At 38.9% G+C, this 15,143-nt stretch overlaps 1 protein-coding gene across 17 annotated transcripts in view; it reads left to right on the forward strand.

Moving 5' to 3' along the window:
- EYA4 (EYA transcriptional coactivator and phosphatase 4) overlaps window positions 1-15,143 on the forward strand; it is a 105,073-nt gene that overhangs the window by 52,966 nt on the left and 36,964 nt on the right. For 10 of the 17 annotated variants that reach the window (XR_004426232.1, XM_033143802.1, XM_033143801.1 and 7 more), the window contains 2 exons: window positions 9,190-9,314; window positions 11,788-11,856. The exons of 3 other annotated variants lie outside the window; for them this stretch is intronic. Coding sequence is in view for 13 of the 14 variants with exons in the window: in XM_033143802.1 (XP_032999693.1) it covers window positions 9,190-9,314; window positions 11,788-11,856 (194 nt within the window). In the remaining variant the exon portion in view is untranslated. The remainder of the gene's footprint in view (window positions 1-9,189; window positions 9,315-11,787; window positions 11,857-15,143) is intronic. 4 more of the 17 variants (XM_033143805.1, XM_033143815.1, XM_033143814.1 and 1 more) reach the window with 2 other exon arrangements.

The raw sequence follows: 15,143 nt of genomic DNA on the forward strand, positions 1-15,143 counted from the left end.
AGGGCCGTTTCACTTACAGTATGTATCAGGGATGGGGAATTATATCCCATCTGGTGTGTCAAATCCTTATCTTCCTCCACCCCACAAGAAGCTGGACAGGTACATGGAGAAAACCACTTGTAGAGCACCTGATTTCACAGAGACATCGGGTTACCTATTTTCCCATCATGATGATGATCAGCTGATTGTTGAGGGTTGCAAGGTGAAATACATAGAGCTAGGCGAACCCTAACAATCAACTGATCATTGGGGTTTGCATAGCTCCACAAATGGCACTTTGCAGTCCTCAGCAGTCAGCTGCAAACCACCTTTGGCTCAGCCACATCTTTACTTACTCCTCACTTGAGCAAGCAGGCATATGTGGAATGGCTAAAATGGCCTCATAAACCAAATTGATAAACTTGGTGCCTAATTAGACCTGTGAACCCTTGGTCCCCCACCCCTGACATAGAGGCAAATCCAAGTTAGCCACCATATGTATATGCAAGTGGGAGGCAGTGGGAAATGGGCAAACTCTTGGAAATTTATGATGTTAGGCAGGCTATTAAAGTTTTTATGTTTGCTTTAAATGCTGCTCTAATTTTAATGTTACTCAGTTGTTTTTAGATTTTTAAAATCTCTAATTTATATGTGACTTTAGTAATAGAATTTTTATACTGTCAGTTAGGTGTTTTCTTTGCCTTTTGTTCTGAATCTGTTTGGGGGGACTTTTAGTTTGAAAAGCTTCAATATAATAATGACAAAAACAACAGGGTGCTATAACAGATCCTAGCTCTCTGACTGGTGTACTTGAATAAATAAATAAATAAATAAATAATGAATGTTCACATTTTTACATTTTACATTAATTGATAAAATGGTAAAATTGGTATAATTACATTACAATTAATGGTCTCCTCGCTATTAATCTAGCCACAGTTTATAATGAGCTACAGCTCTGTGTGCAGTAAACAAGCAGGAAACCGCTGTTTATTCATACTGAATGGAGGAAGAAGAGAAGGGACAAAGGAGCATGTGAATCTGAGGCTCACCACAGCTTTATACCCACACAGGGGCCAAATTTTCATTTGCCACAGTTATGTATACTTCTAAGTCTATGGGTTGACCAGAACAAGTACACAAGTTACCTGGATCCTTTCCATCATAATGCACATTTCCTCATAGAATAAACATTGACCTTGCAATACTGAATATTTAGGCCACTTGGAGAATGGTTTTTTAAGTGTATATATTTTTAAAAATCACAGATTGCTTGATTTTTTTTATTAGCATTTTTATGCATAATATTGAACTTATCTAAATTGTTGACCAAACAGAAAAGTTAGAAATACAATGGACACTATTTAAAATCATCAGTGAACCTTTAGCCGGAGCAGCACTAAAGAGCACGGTTATAGCATAGCATACAAGCATTGGGCATGATTAACATTCTTCTTAAAACAAGTCTTGTGAAAACATTGTGTGTAAAGTGAAATGTCAGCACAAAAATGGATGCTGGAGGTGCTTTCACTTGCAGAATAGCTCCTGGCCTGTTACTTGGAGCTAAAGTCTTTCATTTATTTAGCTAGCTTTATTGTGTGTTGGTTTTGGACTTGGAAGTATTAGAATAAATGCAGATGGAATATGTTTTTATAGTAGGGAAGTAATTAAGTTGGGTGTGGGAACTTCATCAGGAGAATTCTTGGAGTGGCATGTGTGTATCAGCAAATTCTTTGTCTTGCTTGGCTTTTCTTTTCAAGAAAGAAACTTTTAAGTTATATTTGTGTCTCAGTTATGTAAAGAGAATTCACTAATGCAGGAAAATATATTGGAGAACAGAATGATTCTAGGTGTACCTAGAATGAAAAAAGGAATAAAGGAAAGAGAAGTAAAGAAAGAACATGCAATAATAATTTCTGGTGTTAGGCTCTTTCTGTAAAACAGTTATGTATTTTATTTTGTTTATATAGCACTATATCTTCAAGGTGGAAATTTACTACAGAAGTAATAATTTTAAACAAAAGTTTAATCATTTGAGCACAATGTTGTTAATTCTGTAAAATCAATGTATGCCCTTTGGGAAGTTATAGGTAGGAAATGCACATTAAGATAGACTAGCTTGTTAGTGAATCAGCCTGTTAGTGTAGAATTCATAGAATAGAATTGTAGAGTTGAAAGGGTCATCTAGTCCAACCCCCAGAAGTGCCCAATGTGGGGCTAGTACCCACAATCCTTAGATTAAGTCTCATGCTCTACCAACTGAACTGTTTCCCTTTTCTTTCTTTCAGAAACTAAAAAATGATGATGCCAACTTATTTTATTCCATTTATTCCTCCTTCCTCCCAAATAATGTGATTACAGTACCAAATTGTATAGTGTGGACTGACAAAAGTGCTATAGATGCTTTTAGGGGTTACTTAGCCTTTAATCTGAAGCTGCTTCCTGAATCTCCTGATGTGTTTGAAATGTCTGGGGTATTACTGATAAACTGCTGCTTAATAATCATTCCATGCTGAAGGGAACTTTAATTTCTGGGTTCATCTAATTAATTTTTTTTAATGAGAAATAGTGCTGCTTTGCCATTAAAATAAAAAATGATTTACTTGGAGTAAACACATTAAAATCAATGCCCATGGATTTCTGTGGGCCTGCTGTCAGTATGACTTAGTTGGATATCACCAATTGGGAGGAAACTAGTAGCTAACGAAAAGACACCATCTGTAATACACCAGCTGCAACAGGAACCATTTATACATAGAAGCCACAAGGAAGAAGGTTCTACTTAGCTTTGCTGCATTGGTCTTACTAAATTGCGCACCACCTGAAAGAGTCTCCTCCTGCTGTTTTCTGCAGATGGAGTAGAGGCAGTAAAGAAGGTTTTCTTTGCTGTCGCAACTTGGTGGGCTCGACATTGAGCTCTAACCCGTGTCCTGTCAGATTCAGAATGAGTTCTCCGCCACCGGCGCTCTAGCTGTCTCAGCAATTGTTTCATTGCCCTCAGATCCATGGAAAACCACGGGGCTGTCCAGGCTCCATGCAATCGGAGAGGGTGCTTCATTGCTTTAAAGTTACAAATTAGCCAGGGTTGGTTTGCACTTGCCAGTGACCCTATGCAAGCATGTCACAGGTGTGCATGGCTGCCAGTGTACTTCTGACCAAGTTGCATTCCACAGAGATTCTGGTTTTTGCATTTCAGGCAAAAATTACTCGGTTTTTCACATAAAAATGCCAATTCACTCCAAACACTGTATCCGTATAAGATAACAACAAGTAGCTGTGATTGAAATGGATTACATTTGGAGAATCACAGAAAGGTGGCAAGGAACCAGTAGAATCTGCTTATATTTGTAATGGGAAATTGAAATATATGAGTAGGACTGAAGGAAGGATGGAAATAGGGATCTGTGATGAGGAACAAGGGAAGGCAGTTACTGGAGCTGAAATCCAAAGAAAGAAGGCAAGAAAGTAATAGGGGCTTGCATGTGTAAATAGAACATGTAACGGGGAGGGGGGGGCACACCCTTTAATTATAGTTATTTCAATCTAAAGAAAGTGATTTAAGAATAATACTAACTAGAGCAGAGTTTACTGTTTTTCACTTTACCAATTTATTAAATCTTCATATAGTTTAAAATATACAGATAATTCACATTATAAGTAGTACTCAGTATATTATTAGGTCACCGTTTTTCATTGTCCACATTTTGGACAGCAGTTGGAGGATACAGATGACAGCTATAGAAGTAATTCTGCAAACATGAGCATCTGGTTGCTTGGCAGATTCCTCAAGCACTTCTCCTAATGCGTTTGGATTTGCCCATGGGCCTTTTATGTGGTTGCATCGCAGATGGGCTGTTTATACAACCTGGTTATCCTGCAAGTTTCCCTTTCTCTCCTCCTCCCCACCCCCAATAAAAAAGTCTTCACTGGGAAATAAAATCTTCACTGATTCCTTGACTCACACATTCTTTCTCCAAAAGATAAGAGTCTTTATGAGTCTCATAAGTTCTCTGTATTATGATACTATATATAAGCTATCCAGAAGGCTCCCATATATCTACTTGTGCACCCGGAATTCGTATTGCTGTTGTGAATTACATTTAACAATCTAACTGTTGATTTTCAGTGTGTTTGTGTCTGTATTGTTTCTTTGAAAGTGACCAAATATAAGGTTAATTCCCAAAGTAGGGTAAGTTTACCTACTCTTTTAAGCGTAAAATGGATTTGCCTTTCCGCAATCAGTTCTCCACCTTAGGCTTTCAAAGTTCAAATCTGGATTTGGTTATAAGTGAAAATGAGTATGGTGGTCTCAGCCTAGTCCTTAGGGGTTTCTTGTCTGCTGTTCAGAAGAGGCCCAGAACTGGAATTGCAAGGTTGTTGCAGGTCATGATTTAAGGTATATTGGTAGAGTTATGTTAGAAAAGTGTGCACAGCAGTTTAGGAATCTCTGTAGACATGTTTTTCAGCTGAATGCTTTCACGTTCAGAACACTGAAAAAGGCAGTGAGCCAAAAGTATGAATTCTGAGTTTTATTTTTACTGACAATTAAATGTTGGAGCCACTTACTCTTTTGCCTGTATGCTTTGCAGTTCATTGTTGGGTTTGTTTGCCATACAGTTGTAGATTTAACTCTTACGACAAGTTGATAAGAAAAACAAATTATCCTGTTTAACACATTTCTGGGATTTCAAATCTAGCTCTTTTTGTCCCTTTATTAATTATTTGAGGCAGATTGTGAATCATATTTTAAGTTCTGAATATACATATTTAATTCTTTAAGATGATTATGTACTTGAAAAATCTTTCTTTTCCTAAAAGGTATATTGCACTTTCTGAAACATAACATTGAATAAACAGCAATATTAATTTTATTGTGATTTTATATTGTGCTACTATCTTCTATTGCATTATTCTGATAGTTTTACTGAAGGCCTGCCTAAAATTCTTTTAAATAAGGGTAGGGAACCTCTAGGGACCTGGTTGGCACTGTGGTCTAAACCACTGAGCCTCTTGGGCTTGCCGATCAGAAGGTCGGCAGTTTGAATCCCCCTGACGGGGTGAGCTCCTGTTGCTCAGTCCTAGGTCGTGCCAACCTAGCAGTTCGAAAGCACACCAAAAGGTGCAAGTAGATAAATAGGTACCGCTCTGGCGGGAAGGTAAACAGCGTTTCCGTGTGCTGCTCTGGTTTCAGTGTTCCATTGCGCCAGAAGCCGCTTAGTCATGCTGGCCACATGACCCAGAAAAATTGTCTGTAGACAAACGCCAGCTCCCTCGGCCTGTAAAGTGAGATGAACGTCGCAACCCCAGAGTCGTCTGCGACTGGACATAACTGTCAAGCGTCCTTTACCTTTAGGGAACCTCTGGGCCACCAGGTGTTCTTGGACTACAATTCCCATTCTTTCTGACCATTGGCACTTTGGCATCCTGGGAAGTAGGAGTGGTTAATGAGGAGGGGAGCTTTGTGCACCTAGCCTGCTGCCACTTACCAAGATGGGCAGGAGCAGAGAGGTTAGTGCTGTGTGGACTAGTTGGCAGAAGCACCAGACTGGATCTGTTGATGTGCCCACACAGCACTGACCTCCCCGCTGCCTTGCCCCTCGCTCCTTCTCCTGTAAGTGAGAACAACTTCACTGCTGGGAGGCCTTTTGTGTGACATCACCTCTCACCAGCTGCTCTCACAAGGAAGGAGAAATTCATAATGGCAGAGTCCCCATCTCTGGGAACACAGCTCACACACGGATGATAGGTAGAAAACAAGAATACAGATCTGAAAAGCACCTGCATAGTAGTTAAAAGGGACTCATTTGAACGTCTGCTATCTTCCACGCTAGACTCTTACCAGATGCAGACATGGATGGCTTGAATACCCCCCGCTTTATCTCTCGCTTTTCCCACCCCCCTCAATTTTTTTACCATCAAGCCTGATGAAAAGTTCTAAACAACCCAAAAGCTTGCATCTGCATACTGTTTTGTGACACTTGGGTATGCCTGATAAAGGTATTACCCTAGCACGGATTTTTGAAATTCATCTTAGTCTATCAACAAAGAATAGTTTAAAGGAATTTAAAAGGATAGTATAATAAACTCACCATTATTCGGAGTACACACACTAATTGTTTTTGCCCCATTGTCATCTCTGGTCAAATAGGCTTTGCAAGTTTTAGACGTATGACTAAAGCCTTCATGAACCGTGAACAAAATAGTAATATGAGTGCACATGTATGTAATGGGCAAAAATGGCTTGGCTCCCAAAAGTGTGCAATTCACTTTGTCCATTCCATCCTATAAGGGGCATCCTCAGCTGCCTACTGCAATGGAATGAGATGTGGCACAGGGTGCAGCAGCAGGAGGGCGGAATGAAAAGAAATTTGAGAAGTGGTTGTGTGCAAGCTTTTGTGTGGTATGTTCCATTCATGCTCTTACCACATATTGTAGAAAGCCAGAAAAACACTGCATTGGGCTACACATAATACACCTTAGGATGACTAGAAATAGGCTGTTGATATAGTTGGTCTTGTGCTAATAGTGTAAGGAAAAAATCTTTTTGGGGGGAGAGATTCAAAGAATTGAGAATCTTCTCTGATGAGGGATTGAAAGATTCTCTCTTTGATGCAGAGGAATGTATTTCACTAAAATAATATTGATTATAAATCCAAAAATAGTGGTTGCTTCTATGAGCTTTCCTGTTGCATATGGTCATGTTTATAAATTTAGTTTCTCAATTACACATTCATTAATTTGTTGCCTTGTGAGCTTATAGCATGATGTCTAATTGTAGGGAAGTTGAGTAATGTGCTTGTATTTATATAACCTATACCCTATTTATCTGCTATCCTCTGTTTCTTTAGTAAGCTACCTTATACTTACACGAATCCAGGAGCAGCTGGCAGTGAGGATTGGCAGTGCACACCTAGCTTCCCAGCTGATGTTTGCCAAAGTTTTATACCATGTACTTCACATATTTAGGAGCTATATTACCGGTAGTCTTCTTAGTTATCCACTTAGTGGCTTGACCACTTAATCATGAATGCTGATTAATCATCACTTAAAAGAAAGACAGGTAGAAATACAAGTTCTTGCTGGGGAGGAGGGTAACAAGGCAAAAAAGAGGCAGTTCTGGTTTTGACAAGAGAAAGGAAAGTAAGTTTGATTTTTTTGGAGCTAGCTGGCAATGAAAACCCTTTTTGGGACTGAAGCAGTTTTAAGAATTAGTACTTCCTGTGAGTGTGCCTGCTTCACTCAGCTAAATTATGAAAACATAAATCTGCAGTAGTATCTCCTCAATAAAACTGACCCTGTGATAGCTACTCCTAGAACTTCCAGTAGCTTCTCTGATTTGGGGAGTGTGAAACAATGTACAGTATTGTATACCTTCAGAAAAAGTAGAAGATAATACAATACTTATAGAACCTTTAGATCAATAGGCAGAAGATTTGGTATAAGTATTGGGCAGGTCGGAAACAGAAGTCTTTTTTATTTAGTATTCCTCTGCTCCAAAAAGGCCTGCATTTGGAATTGGAGCCTAATTGTACCTATCTTGGCAAACAATTTTCCAAACATTTGTTTGCTGTCACTGCCACAAGAGCAATCTTAAGTGTCCCCTTCCCCCACTCCAGAAATAATCCAAATTGCTTAGAGCTCCCCAAAACACTACTCTCAAATGAAGAAACAGTTTGGGGGGGGGACCATTCCAGCCTTATTATGAAAAGTTTAGTTGCCTGTGCAGACTGATCAGGAAGGTTGCCAAGCAAGTGTTACCTTTGGGTGATTTCCATAGTGTGGGTGACAAAGCAGAAAAGGTCCACCTTTATCAATTTTCTTGTAGGTAAATGATGGAGTTCTATATGAGAGAAGGTGCTCCTTCAGTACACCAGACACAGTACATGTAGGACTTTCAACACTTTAATTTGGGCTGAGAAATGCATTGGCAGCCAGTACAGTTGACCTAAAATACAGTGGTACCTCGGGTTACGTACTCAATTTGTTCCTGGTCGCTGTACGCAACGTGAAACATACGTAACCCGAAAAACGTGCTTTGTGCATGCATGCAGAACACGCATGCGACGGGAAACAGTTCCGGGTTACGGGAGTTCGTAACCCAAAAAGTACGCACCCCGAAGCGTACGTAACCCGAGGTACAACTGTAGATGTAATATGACCTCTATATCCTCTCCTAAGCTGTAGAGAACTGCACTAGCTGCAGTCTTTGGGTTATCTACATAGGGCACATTGAAGCTCTCTGAGCAGTAGAGTGCTAGTGCATGGGTGACAGTGACCTGATTGATCTCAGAGAGAAACAGTTGCAGCCATGATAACTGAGGCAGCTAGGAAAAGTTGTTATCTGCTTCAGTGCAAAACACCAGCAACCGGGCCATTAAAAATGATATGTAAGAATCCTGAATATGCACCTTACTGTTATTTTACACACTTTAGTACTAATTTTAGATACTTTATGCCAAGGCACATCCATATCCAGTGAATGTACTTTTCTTTAAACAGGGTATCAACAAGTGCACCTCAGCACTCCTTGTAGATCCTCAGTGGATCATAGGGTTCCACCTTTAGCTTGTATGCCTTATTAGTTACAGAGTATGACTCAGCAGGCCTTGTGGAGTTTCAGGGGATGCTGGGAAATATATTTTGAATTGCCCATAGTGGCCATTGCCAACAGGAGAGCTTGATTTGGGTGGAGTGCTCCTGCTTTCCTCCTCCTTGCTCCTTGGCCTGCCAATTCTCCACTGATTTCTCTCCAAAACAGTATTGGGTATGAGGCTGATTTTAAGATACCACTTGCTGTTTTTCAGTACTTAATTATCAGGGAAAGTGTTTATTTTCAGTGTGTATGTAGTTACTATGGCCTCAAAAGGGCCTCTCTGCACACTTTCATTATGTAAATACCCTGTTTCTCCTAAAATAAGACATGGCCATAAAATAAGCCATAGCAGGATTTCTATGCATTTGCGAAATATAAGCCGTTCCCCAAAAATAAGCCATACCCCGAAAATAAGCCATAGTGACGTGGTACCTCCCATTAAAACAGCCTGGAGAGGCGTGGCTATGCAGTGTACCAATGCGACACGGTTAAAATAAGACATCCCCTGAAAATAAGCCATACTGTGTTTTGTTGAGCGAAAAAAAATATAAGACGGTGTCTTATTTTAGGAGAAACACGGTAGTATAGTAATAGTATTACTTTTCTCTCTCTAATAGATCTATGGAAATGCAGGATCTAGCAAGCCCTCATAATCTTGTGGGAAGCAGTGAAACACCTGGTAGTTCTAAACTGGACAAATCTAATCTTAGCAGCACATCTGTTACAACAAATGGAACAGGCGGTGAGTGAACACCTACCTCTTTCAGTTTAAAAACAAAAAGTGCTCTGACATCTTTAGAGACAAACTGGTTTTGGTGGCAATACATCACATTAATGAAGAAGTTGAAAGATAGATACATACCATGGATGATAGCGTAAGGTAATCAGTTGTGTATTAGGTACAGTCCTCTAATATAAAATTCTATAATTAATGCCCTATTATTTCCCATACTTGTGTTGTTTCCTACCAGCCATGTCTCTTCTGTCTCCAGGATATCTCCATTAATTTCTGTACCTGTCTTAATGTTACTCATCCTTACACCTTCCAACTATTTTTCTTTCGTTTCAATTTGGCCTGCACTGTAAGCTTGCTGAGGCTATTTGTACCAGCTCTTCCTGCATCTTATTATCCAAACACCCAACCTGGTGTTTGCTTTTAATCTTCTTATTTAAAAATTGCCGAGCCTATTCTGTTCATCCAAACAAGACTAAGTTTGATCCATTTGATCAGATGCTGACATTCATAAGACAATTTTAGTGAGAGTCTGCAGCATTTGAGTAAAATTTAAAAAGTTCATTATACTTCTAGGGTGTAGAAAGAGGGACATTGGATCATTTTAATATTTCTAAAAGTAAATCACCTTTCAGGAAAAAAGATGTGTACAGGAGGTTGAAACCAGACTTAATCATGTTTAGCATAGACCAATTGAAATCAGTGATGGGTCAAAAGCAGCATGACTAATTCTGGATTAAACCCAACATCAATCTGTTTAATCAAAGTTTATTTTGCTTTTAAGGATTTTATGTTGTATCCCAAAGTCAAGTAGTGAGTTTCTAAGGTGTCACAGCACTTTTTGTGGTCTCACTGACAGACTATAGCCTGACCCACATGTTATACTGCTGCTTGTTACAGCAGCCTCTGTGTGGTGTCTTATCCACTTAGTAGTTGTAACATATCTTGCTAGTTTCCTTATGATACTTCCAACTGCCATGGGGATTTTTATGTTGTTGTAGCTTGTTCAGTAACTTGGCAGTGGTTCACAATGGCATAAATTCTGCATGGCAAGCAGAAGACTCATATAAGCAAAGGCGTCACACATTACAGGAAAGGTAAGAGTAAGGCAGAGGCTTTTTTCGGCTAGTGTGTGTGTGTGTGTGTGTGTGTGTGTGTGTTTCACTTAACAAAAATGTTCTTAAATCTGTTTAATTTTAGTTGGCTCATAAAATATTTGTGCTAGCCTGCAATTCCACATATTTGCTAAAGTGTTTTAACTCACAGATTATCATAGAAGGTAAAAGCACAGCTCAGCCACATATCTGAGCAATACCTTTACATTTCATTTTGAGCATTCATTTCCATTTACCTTTATTAAAAGGAAAATTAAACTGAAGGAGAAAATACATAAATTCCTGAGCTTAGCATCCACTTCATCCTATTTGACACAAGTGAGTCACCTGTTTTATCAGTGTTCCTGGGTGCATTTTAAATGAACAAAGTTGCTTTTTTACTAAATCATGCCTTAGATTCTTCTAGCATAGTGTTCGACTGTAACACAATGAGGCTCCAGGTTCCTCCACAGTGGAGGTCTTTCTCAGACTTTCTGCAGGCAAAGCATGTGAAGTACTACAGAGATTTCGGCTCTCCCTTGTCGGACGTATATAAATGAGTAAAAGAACCAGGATCAAAGTGTTGGGTTTTGTTTTTTTTGCTCACGGGACTTTATCAGAACATTTTTTAAACTGGTCAGACTTGCTTGTTTTTGGAATTTAAAAACAAAATTAGTTGTAAATGATGTAATACAATATTTGCCTTATAAAACAGTGAATCTCATGCTTTTGTCAGGTTGTATAGCTTAAGGGGGGTGGGGGACACCATTTGTGAGTGTATGGCATGAGCCATTATCAAGAGGCACTAAAATTGAAAGAGCTAGTGGTTTGCTTGTGCATGTGTGTGAGTGAGAGAGAAAGAGATGGATTTTTTGAAGATTCTGTGATTCAGTATCAAGTGGATTAAGGGTGAGTATTCACATAGGTTTGTTTGGATGCAGACTTTGTCATGCTTAGTTGGCCAACTAAAATAAATGACACTTAGTTAATAGACCACTTCAAGCATGACAAAATCTGGATTCAATCAGTACATTTTTTATCCGTATAATGCTCCCTATCATACAAATGTGTGTCCAAATGGGATAATACACCTACACCTGGGGTGCTGTGTCCTGATAGTATTATAATGGAATCTGATGTATATGTGAGGCTTTTTCTGATTTGGTATCCAGAGACATGTTACTGAAAACAGGGATATTTATCCTATGTGTCTTTGTGACAGAAGCACCACACAAACAAGTACTATATGTGATAATTTACCTCAGTAGTCCTCCTTAAAAATGGTCTAGAGAATTTTCTTTCCTATTTTATTCTTATTTTGAAAATTGTTGCTGTATGTTAAGCAGATATTCAGAAAATGAACCACTATATACTATTCCAATTCTTAGGAGACAACATGACTGTTTTAAACACTGCAGACTGGTTACTGAGTTGCAGCACTCCCTCTTCTGCAACAAGTATGAGTAATCCTGGTATATTGCATGTGTGTGACTGGTTTCTTGATTGCTGTGTTGAATCTATGATATTTTGCTTTGTTCTTTTTGATTTCACATTGCACAGCTTTCTCGTCAGAACCCTTTAAATATTGAGAGAAACACAGAGATTGTAATGTTTTACAATAACAAAGTATTTCTAAAGTCAATGTTCCCATAGAAAAATAGCAGATCACTTGGTTTCTTATAAACATCGATATTTACTAAATCATTGTAAATGTGCCATATATTCTTAGAAAGAACCTATAAATTGTTTTCTGACTTATTCAAATTTATATTTGTAGCAAAGTTCAGATATTTCTCCAGCAGAGGGAGAAATCCTGCAGCAGATATTTCTCTGGCAGCAAGGGGAATACCGGTAGATTGCTTGTAGTTCCTGGTTATATTGCTAATTTTCCACTGCCATACAAAGAGCAGTGTTCCAACACGTTATAATCTCCCAGCATCCTCTGACCAGCTATGTTGAGGGGAAATTATATTTTTCTGTGGAATTCACATAACATTCCCACCATTCCTTGCTGACCCCTTCTATTCTCTTCTGGTTGCATCTCTCCTTTCACACCACAAGGGATCCCTACATACACTGACTTTCTCTTGTAGCAGTGAATCGGTTTCTGCATCTTCTGAATCTCATTGTTTTGCAAGCTGTAGTGTCACACTGTGATAGGTTGAACTTTGGTGACTGGCGGATTGGCTTATTCTGCCTTCCAGCAGGATAGAGTTGGGTAATCATTTTTATTGTATATACTCCCTGCTTTCAAATTTGAAGTGAGCATCTCATGTTTCTTTTTAAAAAGCAAACAGGATTTCCCTTGACAGCAAGATTATTATAGCACCTCACTCCTCATTAGGTTTCTGTGCAGTTTCTCAAACCATTGATGCAGTTTTCAAAATACTGTTGTTGTAGCAACATAGGAAAAGTTGTTCCCCTTGTTTTTGTGGTTTAATCTGCACAAAATATATTCCAAAATACAAGTATTTTAAGTGTTTCAGGAATTTTTAGGGTGGATAAACCAAGATGCAATTAAAGTATTTAGGCTCTTCCTCCCTTTCTCTTCCTTCCCTTTTTCTGATGTATTTCATTAAGATTCTAATTTTATTTAAGTAATGTTCAGCCGTCAAAATGTGGAACATAAATTTTGTAGGCAGAGAAGCAGAATTGGCAGTCTACTCATATCTGACACAGACTATGATTTAGTACAGGTTGCACAAGTTTTTAGTTCATGTCTTCATGTGTTCTCCCTGCTTTTCTCTTTCTTTTGGTATGACTGTGAGGAGGAGATGGTTTCTGTTTTCAAATAATTGGAATTTATTGTTATGTCTGAACCTGAAACTGTAGTTAATCTTAACTATGGTATAGGGAAACAGACCAAGATTATAAACCACAATTGGAAATTGGATTGTTTCCCTAAACCATAGTTAAGAGTAACAATTCGTCCAGGTTGGAATATAAAATATGTTCCTATTAGAAGATGTAGAGGGGAGGGAGAAGCTGATGAAACTAGGGTTCATGCATGCAGCACTAAAACATGGTTGAGGCACTGCATTTGAATCCATGTATAGCTTTCCTAGAATCATAGAATTGTAGAGTTGGAAGGGACTCTGAGGGTCATCTAATCCAACCCCCTGAGATGCAGGAATCTCAATTAAAGCATCCATGACAGATGTCCATCCAACATATGTTTAAAACCTCCAAGGAAGGAAAGTCCACCACCTTCTGAGGGAGACCGTTCCACTGTGGAACAGCTCTTCCTATCAGAAAGTTCATCCTGATGTTTAGTCTGAATCTCCTTTCATGTATCTTGAATCCATTGGTTTGAGTCCTAGCCTCAAGCAGGAGAAAACAAGTATCTTACATGTGACAGCTCTTTAGACATTTGAAGATGTCTCATATCTCCTTTCACTCTCCTCTTTTCTAGGCTAACTTATCCAACTCCCTAAACCATTCCTCATAAGGCTTAGTTGCCCTCCTCTTCATGTGTTCCAGCTTGTCAATATTCTTCTTAAATAGTAGTGCCCAGAAATGGACACAGTACTCTGGATGTGGTCTGACCAAGGCAAAATTGAGCAATATTACTTCCTTAGATCTGGACACTATACTTCTGTTGATGCAGCCTAGAATAGCATTAGCTTTTTTTGCTGCTGCATCACACAGTTGTCATGTTAATCTTGTGTTCTACTAAGACCCCTAGATCCCTTTTCCACATACTACTGGCAAGCTAGGTGTAACCCATCTTACATTTGTGCAGCTGGTTCTTCCTGCCTAAGTATAGAATCTTACATTTATCCCTATTGAAATTTTTGGCTAAATTCTCCAATCTGTTAAGATCATCTTGAATCCTGATTCTGTCTTCAGTGGCATTGGCTACCCCTCCCAGTTGGGTGTAATCTTCAAATTTGATAAGCACCACCTCAATACCTTCAGCCAAGTCTTTTATAAAGATGTTGAACAACACCAGGGCCAAGACAGACTCCGGCAGCACCCCACTTGTCACTTTTTTCCAGGATGACAAGAAACCATGAGCATTCTTTAGGTTTGGTCAGCCAACTAGCTACAAATCCACCTATAGTTACCACGTCCAGCCCACATTTTACCAACTTCTCTGCCAGAATATCACGGGACTTGGTCAAGAGCCTTACTGAAATCAAGATACAGTGGTACCTCAGTTTATGAACTTAAACCATTCCAGAAGTACATTCTTAAACCAAAACCATTCTTAAACCGAGGCTTTCCCTAATGACGCCTCCCACCGCCAGTGCCTTTCCACCATTCGGATTCCATTCTTAGACCGAGGTAAAGTTCTCAAACCAAGACACTATTTCCGGTTTTGTGGAGTTTGTAAACCAAATCGTTCTTAAGATGGACTGTTCTTAAACCGAAGTACCACTGTACACTACATCCACAGCATTCCCTTTTTGTTACTTCTCATGCTTAACTTCTCATGCCTAAGTTCAAACAAATTTTACTGATGAATGTTTTTGTAGTAGATGTGAAGTAAGTGAATTCTCAGAAGCAAACTTTAAGAATAGGAAAAAACAGTTTGGTTAGCATTTCAGTGCAAACCTATGTAATTCACACTTTTGAAACCAATGTAAAAACTGAAACATAGGTGGCCTTCAAAATTCTCATGACTTTGTGATGCAATCTTTCACCAAAAAATGTGTACCAAAATCTGCACATTGCATAAGAGGGAGTCAATTGCAATTGTTTGAAGAAATGAAATGAGTAGTTTAGATTTAAAAATACACAC

Source organism: Lacerta agilis, chromosome 3 (assembly GCF_009819535.1).
Source record: "Lacerta agilis isolate rLacAgi1 chromosome 3, rLacAgi1.pri, whole genome shotgun sequence".
In the NCBI taxonomy this organism is placed as follows: domain Eukaryota; kingdom Metazoa; phylum Chordata; class Lepidosauria; order Squamata; family Lacertidae; genus Lacerta; species Lacerta agilis.